This window comes from Charadrius vociferus, unplaced genomic scaffold (genome assembly GCF_000708025.1).
Source record: "Charadrius vociferus isolate BGI_N301 unplaced genomic scaffold, ASM70802v2 scaffold1346, whole genome shotgun sequence".
Lineage (NCBI taxonomy): Eukaryota > Metazoa > Chordata > Aves > Charadriiformes > Charadriidae > Charadrius > Charadrius vociferus.
In genome coordinates, this window is record NW_009648681.1 from 19,086 (window position 1) to 27,921 (window position 8,836).

Genomic DNA, 8,836 nt, shown 5'->3' on the forward strand with positions numbered 1-8,836 from the left:
CCGCTCTTCAATGCACTCGCGTTCCACAGAGCCTGGTTTGAGCTCCTCCAGAAAAGAGTTTGCCCGTTTCTGGATTTTCAGGACTTGGTTTGCATCTTTATTGCTGTAAAATACTGAAGCAAAAACGTGAAAGCACAAGCAAGAAAAAGAGCTGACTGAAAACTGGCAGTGGTCCTTCCCAAAGGGCACTTATCAGAGCAACAGCCCCTCTCTAGCACAGCAAGACAGCCTGCCCTAGAAACCACGGGCTGCCAGTGCTGCGCTGCAGGAGCAAGCTCCAGCCTCTGCCCTGGGACGGTCAGACGGCTCGCAGGGCTCAGGAGGGCTGCGACCAGGCAGCCATCACGGCCCAGCACTGCCTGTGAACCTCTGCTAGAGGAATTCAAACCCCCCTGACGGGAATGATCGCTCCCTGTGACTGACAGAGAAGCAGGAAACACACTTGCACTGACTGGAAAAGGGTGAAGGGTACCTCTAAAATGAAAACTTACTTGAGGTACTACAGACTGGTGAAGAGCAGGCAGCCAGCAGCACCCCTATGGTGATGAGCTTCCACATACTGCAGCAGGAGCCACCTAAAGAAGAGAAGGTAGGTGTGAAGGAGAGACCACTGCTGAGCTGCAGCACGACCCCCATGCTGCAGACAGTTTCTATTCAAAAAAAAATCTTTCCCTTGTTTTTCTCAGAGCAGCTCCCTTGCTGAATGCTGTGTTGTGCCATGGCTTTCTCTTTGATTACAGCTCCAAAGCAGCCGTTCATCAGAGGCCCTCCAGACTGGTTTGCTAGCTCCCTTTAACCCACCAGCAGCTCCCCCAGAACACTCCTCGTCTGCCCCGACATCCTCCCCTTGTCACCGGACATTTTTGACAAGCTTTATGCTTCATTAAAGCAAGCTGTACTTCGAAATCCCGGAGGATACAATACTTTTGAAGCACTTACTGCTTTCTTTATTCAGTAGGAATCAGCGTGATCTATTCTTCTGCCATGAGCTCTGCTGGAACTTAGTTAATCCATAACTTCCAATATTTACTCTTCGGAGTGACATGAAGTGCTTTCTTTTTAGTCATTAAACAAACAGTGCTCAGGGGGAGCTTGACAATTTACCTGTGTGCAAGAGAAAAGTGAAACAGCTGAGGCATCCACTTGGCCTTTTCCAAATCTCTCTTTTTCTTTTTTCTTCTAATTGTCTGGCGAGCGGTTATATTTAGTATGTAAGCATAACCACACCAATGCTGAGGTATCTCGAGAGATCCTACCGGCTTCTCAAAGCATGCAATCACCCAAAAGGAGCACATATTTTTAAGGGGCATGATTTTTAAGAGTCCTCCCACTTTACTTTCTCGTCAAAGTTTCCAGCCCAGAACACCCAAGACAACTACCCCCCTTGCAGCCACGAGCAGGCTGTGCCTGTCCCACCAGCTGCCTGCTGGGAGGAGGCAGGGCAAAAAGTTTGTACCAGCATGCTCCATATTTTGGTGTACTGGATTGGCTGTCATCAGCACAAAATCTTCTATTGAATTTTGAATATTAAACATTTTAGAGAAAAACCACAATCCTTTTCTCAAGTTTTCTTGCATCAGAGACGGTACAAACCAGCGTGTTCCCCTTCTCTGAAAGCAGGTTGTGCAGCGGCACCTCTGCAACCTGTACAGCGCCTGACATCTTCAAGCAAATTACCTGTGCAACCCCATGTCCTTAGGGGTCCTTCACTCGAGAAAGTGCCACCGGGTGTCAGGAAAAGGTGGGCCTCCCCAGGATCTCAGCTCACGTCCAGTGACACTGTTCAGGAAAGCTCCAACTGCTTATAAAACTTTTTTTTTCTTTTTCCCTTACAAACTTGGCCATGGACTGTCTTGAAAACAAGCTCTCTTTAAACAAAAGTTTCAAAGTTCATCCATCTGGGACTTGTGCTAAAAAAAAATACAAGATTGCGGCATCTAAAATTACAGCTGAGGCAAATGTGTGCACTGCAAAGCTCTACTGATATATTCTTTATCCTCAGTTCAGCCATTCAACAAGAAAATTTCAACTGAGATTAACGATAACAGATTTTTTCTGAAAATAAAGTTTATGAAAAAAGCTTGAAGACAGGAAACAAAATAGGAAATCTGAAAAGAAACAAGTGTAGTACCATATATTCCATGTATTATTCATAATATTTGTAGCTGATCTGTCTATCTAGAAATAGTGCTTTGCCACCACATAGGTTATGTGCTTTTGAGTACACTTTTGTATCTAAGACTTGGTATAGGTTGGAAATTCAGGACACGTACATCAACTGCCAACCTAAAACATCCAAACCGATGAGCCAGCCTCCCAAAAAGCTTGGGTTTTTTTCTTAAACCTGTACTGATACTCAGAAAGAATGAATTTAGTTTTTCATCAGCCTGTGTGTTTGGGGGTGTTGAAATTCCTGCTTTCCCATTTCTCATGCTACTGCAGTGCAAAAATATGTATTTTAAAAGCCAGCACTTGGGCTCTCAGGTGACTCCAGGCACAGGGGAGATGCAGAAGAAAAGATGCTCCAGGATACTTCAAGATTTGCCCAGTTTTGCACGCCAGGTAACCATTTCAATCTAAACAGTTACAGTGTTGGGATCACTACTTGCTAGTTCACCTTCATTAAAAAGAGTAGTGATTTTTCTGAGGAGGGCTAGAAGAGGGGAAAGAGGAGAAAAGAGAGCAACTTCACGAGAGACTGGCAAGACAGAGGCTCCACATTATTTTAATTAACACTGTAGAGAGTTTTGAATCACAGTGTTACAAACAGGCATTAATAATTGAAGGAAATCACCTCCTTGCAGTAAAAAAGTATCACAGATCTTTCAAATTTCACAACTTAAAGATATCCCCCCTTACAACCTGAAGCGAAAGAGCGCATCAGACTGCACACTTCATTCTTCTTGGTTCCCCTGTGTATAAAAAAAGCTAAAAGCTTTGTAACAAGCCCAAATCTGAATAGTTCACTGAGCAATCAAAGCCCTAGGTCTACTTCCTATATGCGCACTGGAGCCCCTCAGCACAAAAGAGCACCACCAAGGCCTCCCTCTCATCCTGGCTACCGATTCCTTGCAAGACTTAAAGAAACGCAATGTTCTGTGAGCCGTGTCTCCCCATGAACCATCTGACGTGAGACAGTAAGTTCCAAACAGGCATTAAAAGGGGAAAGACAGGCTGATACACACCGCACCAGACAAACCAGACCGCTCCCGCTTCCCTAGGAAACCATGCCGAATCACATCTCCTCAGGCTGCTCTTCAAAGAGAAAGGGTCCTCTGAGGCTGAGGTTTTGCACAGCTCCCACACGAGCACAGAAACGCGTGGCCAGGAAGGCAGGCACAGCTCCCTGTGGAGAGCCGGCGCGCAGGGAGGCAGCTCAGAGCACGTCCTTTCTTGTGAAAGCACGACGGCTCACTACCTTCCGGGCCATTTGGTAAGCCAGCAAAATGCTGGAACTCTTCAGACAGAAGTTGCTAGTTGCAATGCCTCTTAGCTGTTGTTAACACAAAATGTCACTTTCTGCAGTCTCAGAACCTTTCCATTCTGCCCTTGTCAGAACTAAACACCCCACACTGCTCAAGGTCCCGCTGGTGGGTGCACAATTATTCATCCCAACCAGGCACGCAGTAGCCAAACAAGGAATTTACCTGATGACTCTGAAGCTGCTTTACAGGCAAGGACGGACCAGGCTTCTAAACCTGTTCGTTTCCAGTGCTGTCCATTCAGTGGGAGCAGATTTCCTCGACTTCTCTACTCTCCTGACGCTTTACATTGCAGTAAAAAAATGAAACACATTAAAAAACTCAACCGAACAACACATAGGGCAAGGGGGAGTGCAGCAGAATACATTTTAAAAACCGGCTCATCGGCACTTCAAGATCTTTACAGCACACCCCTCTCCAAACCCACTCCAGCCTCCCAAGATCCATTTGGTAATTACCAACCAAGCCAAGAGGATGGCAGCCCTGAGCAGGTCCGATAGCCCGGTAAAGATACATTGAGGGGGGCAAAGAGTTTCTTGCTATTGGCTTCTGCCACATAAATAAAAAAAATACCAAACCAAATTACCTGTATCAGAGGAGTAAGCACATCTTCGTCCCTCTGCTGCTGCTTTCTTTGCATGTTTCCTGTTGTGCTACTTAACGCAGAGCTTGATGCTCGGGTCCAGTGTGTGAGAGCAAAGGCAATAATTTTTTTTCTTATTACTAGGACTAGGCAACTAACATTGTAATGGTCAATATTACTATTTTCATCTTGCAACAGTATATAACATTATTAAGACTTCTTATGTTGCTGTCACATAAATATTCCCTCCTCACAAAGACAAAGTAAATCCTTCAGTCTAATTATCAAGTACAGTAGTCTTTTTGACACAGAAAATATTCACGACCATTATGAGTTACTTCCCATTTACTTTTCAACAGTACTATGGAACTCTTCGACCAACCCCTCAGTTTAAAAGCAATCTGCCAGAAGTTTCTTGTCAGCATCTTACAAACACATCCATCTGTACAGACACAATCCAATCCATGGATTGCTTACCCAAACACTTCCAAATCTTCTAGTTTCAAGTTTACAGGCAACATTTCATGAGAAAATTCATTTCTCCCACTTTTTGTAAATGCACTTTCACTTGTTCTAGCTACTGTATATATTGCCTGCAATAAATTGAATGCACAGAAGCCCAAGTGGAGTAGAAAACAACTGTTCCCCTCTCATCATGGCACTGCACCACCATGACCAGAAGATGGGGTCACACCACCACACCTGAGGAGAGGTCTACAAGCACATGGAGTTAACTAATACCCTGACGAGTTTCTGAGAGGGTCTTCCCATCTAGCTGTGGCTTTGCAGACAGTGGAGCTATGAGCAGCAGCAGAACCACCATGTTTAAAACAACTCTTCTTTTGTTCGCTGCAGAGATATAGCTGATAAAAATAAACTACATGATGTCTACGCCATGCCAATTAAACCAACACAAAGAAATGCTACAAAACTAATCTACAACAATCACATTTACCATTTCACTCCTCTCTAAGGAACAGCTCCGAACTTCTGATCCAACTCAGGATAAAGCCATTTTATCACAGCACAGATTTTTATTAGCCAGTTCCCACCAGACGGGCACTGCAGCCCTCTCACACAATGAAATCAGTAACAGAGAACCTTTACTGGAAGCTCAGAAACATGTTTACTTTATATACAAGAAAAACTTATTTACAACAATCAACAGTAAACTATGTACAAAAAAAAAATACAAGAGACATTTCCAAGGTAATCACTGTATAAATTAACACAATAAATAGGAGGGAAGCAGGTCCCATTCTTAAGGCACAAAACCTTCTTCCCAAGACTGTACAGGGATTCACTTGCTTCCCTATGCTTTTGACAAGATCACAGGAATGGCGGGGAGACCCCTGAGGAACAACGGTCGGTGGACGATGATATAGACATGCAGTCACTGCTGACACTTGTAGAAAAACATCATTTTTCATCCTTTCCTCTTTTTTTCTTTTTACAGTACACACATCTTACGATACAAAATATTTCGTGTAAACAGTCCTTTTTTAAAATCACATAGAGAATATGCACATTTTTAAATAATACTAAAACAATGAACAAAGCTTTCCATATGATTTGGGTGCCGAAACGTGCCCAGGACTGGCACTGAAGGCCTCGGCAGCGCTGGGGGCTCCCGAGTGCCCGGCTCTTGCGCAGCCCGGCCAGGCCGGCTCCTCCGGGCACCCAGCGGCACAGCTCCCCTCTGCTGCAAAGAGCCGGCTCCTGCCGCAGCGGGGGACGCCTGCTCTCAGCACTAAGATCCCACAAGCGAAACCAGAAAGACTGTATTAGCGCTAAGAGCCCTCCCAAAGGTAGCCCAGAGCTGAACGCCGCTGACAACGGGGCCAAACCTCCCTCGAGGCTCCATTGCGTGCGCTCCCACTGAACCGAAATGTCGTAACGCAGGGTATGTTATTCCCCAGAATCTGCCGTTAAAGTTAAAGATCCAGGGCAGTGCCAGAATGTGAGATAACATACTAAAACCTCTTCCTAGCAGAAGAAACTGCATGCCCAGCTCACTGCAGACACTGCCTCAGCATCACTGCCAAGGGTGAGGGATGATAAAACAGAAGGTGCCGCACGAGTAGCATTTTTTGAGACTAAACATATGCGCTATACGTGCAGTTCTAGCTTCTCTCAAGCTGGTGTTTTTTACCTGAGACTGCAGGAGAGTCTCTTTTTTGGTAAAGCAGATTTTTTTACTAATTGTCTTTCCTGAGTTTCTCTCCCACAAAAAATTATTAGATGCCAGAAGAGGAACTCATAATAATGTAAGCCAGAAGTTCAGCCTGGCTCCCTACTTTGCAGATAGCTCTCACTAACGTTTGACACAAATCGTCCTCATCTATTCACAAAAACTCTGCAACAGAAATCTGCATTATTCCCAGTGAGACACATAGAGCTTAACATATATTCAAAGGCACTCAAGTTAAATGTGGATCCCATTTTCTAGCTCTTGAAAGAAGGTAGAACTCCCTCCCCACCTCCGGTAAGCAATAGATAGGAATATGCTGGCTATGAACCCTTTGACAAAACGTGCACATACACAAAAAGGATCTGAACCCATCGACATGACAGATCATAAAAGAAATGAAGACTGGTCTGTGCAGGCATCATCGCTCACAGCAGATGGCTAATGGCCTTAAGGCCTCTTCAGATATGGCACCAATTAAGGAACACGCCTGAATCTATAAACTCTTTGGATTCCCCTGTTCCTCTGAGCAGGAAGAGAGGAGCTGTTTCTATTGAGGCAAGAATTTAATCCCCCAGGAATTATGCAAGGCAAGTGCGTATTGTTTATGCACGTTTAACCATAAGGTTACCTGGAGAAACTTCACAGCAAGAACAGCTCCTTCACCACGTACAGGAACAAACACAGATCTCACCTCTTCTCCAGAGTTATCGCCCGCCCTGTGCCCCAGGCTGTGCTCTCCTGGGCAGGCACATGAATGTCCTAACCCTGCGTACTCCTGGGGAGAGGCAGCGGGCTGCACCTTACTGTCACCAGCAAGGATGGCTGTGTCCTGGAGCTCTCCTTAATGGAGGTTTCTCCTCATTCTCATGCAGATGCTGCTCTGTGCCTCAACAAGCAAGTGGGAAAATACACTATGTCTACAATTCCTACTTATTTGATACCTCAGGAATTCAATACGGGGCGGGGGGAGAGCTGTACTGATAAAGAAAAAATATGGCTCTGGAAGCAATTGCCAATGTACAGATAGGAGAAACAAATTCAGGGCAAAGCTGAACATTTTTTGCTCAGTCCCCACAGTATTCATATCAGAAATTCTGCTAGCTGGATCAAGCACATTTAGTCTTCTGTTAACTTCTTATGAGCAAACCCTGTCACTCGCTAGACTGAGAAGAGACATGTGGGTGAATGACAAGTAGTTGAAAACAGATAGGGAGAGTCAGAATAATCCTTTGTGAAATCTTAAAGAATGCAATTGAGTTTGCCCAGCATGAAATCAGCCCATGACCTTTTTAAGCTGACAAGTCTTTACATAAAATAACTTGACTGACTGTTGTTAGACTAGAGAGCTGATGTCAATTTGATAAAATCCTTACAAATACCAAAGAATGATGTCCTCAGGAAATTATCTTTTATGCCACTGTGTATGTGGCCATTTTGCTGTCTGCAACCATAGCCAGAAAGGCACCACTCTGTAATAATAAAAAAACAGTAAATACATACAAAACGACAAACTAATTAAAAATTCCTTCTGTCCCTCCAGCTTTACAGCACTGAATGTTCCCTAAGTCCCTTCGCAGTGATAAACATGGCAATATAACTATGCATGCTGGTCTTCGGGCTTTAACAGTCTCCCGACTGGGGTCAGGCAATACCGTGGAAATTTGAAGGCCATCTAGGAACACTGATTCAGAGGCACTGATTTTTCCATGCTCCACTGCTGGTGGTACCAAAGGCAATTTACCAATTCACTCCAGTTTTCATTACTCATCCGCTCAGTAACAATCCTCCTTCTCTCAGTGCTCTTACAGAAGCCCTAATGTTTGACAGCACACAGTATCTCTCTCAGGGGTACAAGCCAGGAGGACTGAGCCACCCTAATCTTTTGGTATCCACCTTGGAGTGAAGGAGCAAGGCAGCAAGAGAGAGAAGCAAGGTGGAAAAGCCACTAGAACCAAGACAGGCGAAAAGATGCAACTACAGATAAATCATTATCTCTTGTGACACAAATAGTTTCCTGCACCGCAAGCTGAAGTCAAGAAACAGCTCTGTGGTCTGTGGCCACAAAGGTGGCACTAAACGGGCAGGAAGCTGCTCCTGGCCACTGCCAGTCATGCTGTTCCCCCCACCAAGACGGAGCAAATTGTTCCATTTCTCACTCCATTACATTACACCTTTCGCACCGCCCAAACAGCTAATTAGTGTTCCTCTCCCTTTCATCTCATCTCCTGAAGATGAATTCAGAAGGGGGAATGTCGGAGCGGATCTCCTGTAATCTTTTGGCTCTCCAGAATTTTGTCTCACTGCCAAGGATTTTTGAACAATTGTTTGTGATGCCTGAAAACTTAAAGGTTGTACCATTGCCACTGGCTGGAAGAGGAGAGCCAGGCCCTGCAGAAGACCCCGCAAGCTGGTGCAAACCGCCGCTTGAACCACATGCATTGTTTGTTGCAAGGCATAAGGGAGTGAGAATCACTGGGTATTCATCGGCAAGAGGTCTGTACTGGCTCTGAATTTCTGACGGAAATCGGACGCAACCACAGGTGCATTAGAAAGGGATCAGTAAGACACAAGGACAAGCTT

General features: G+C 45.0%; 1 protein-coding gene across 1 annotated transcript in view; it reads right to left on the reverse strand.

Moving 5' to 3' along the window:
* PROC (protein C (inactivator of coagulation factors Va and VIIIa)) overlaps positions 1-558 on the reverse strand; it is a 9,701-nt gene extending 9,143 nt beyond the window's left edge. The window contains exons 1-2 of the mRNA XM_009886520.1: positions 492-558; positions 3-113 (exon numbers count right to left, since the gene is read on the reverse strand). Of these exons, the coding sequence (XP_009884822.1) occupies positions 3-113; positions 492-558 (178 nt within the window). The remainder of the gene's footprint in view (positions 1-2; positions 114-491) is intronic.
* Positions 559-8,836: the final 8,278 nt, after the last annotated feature.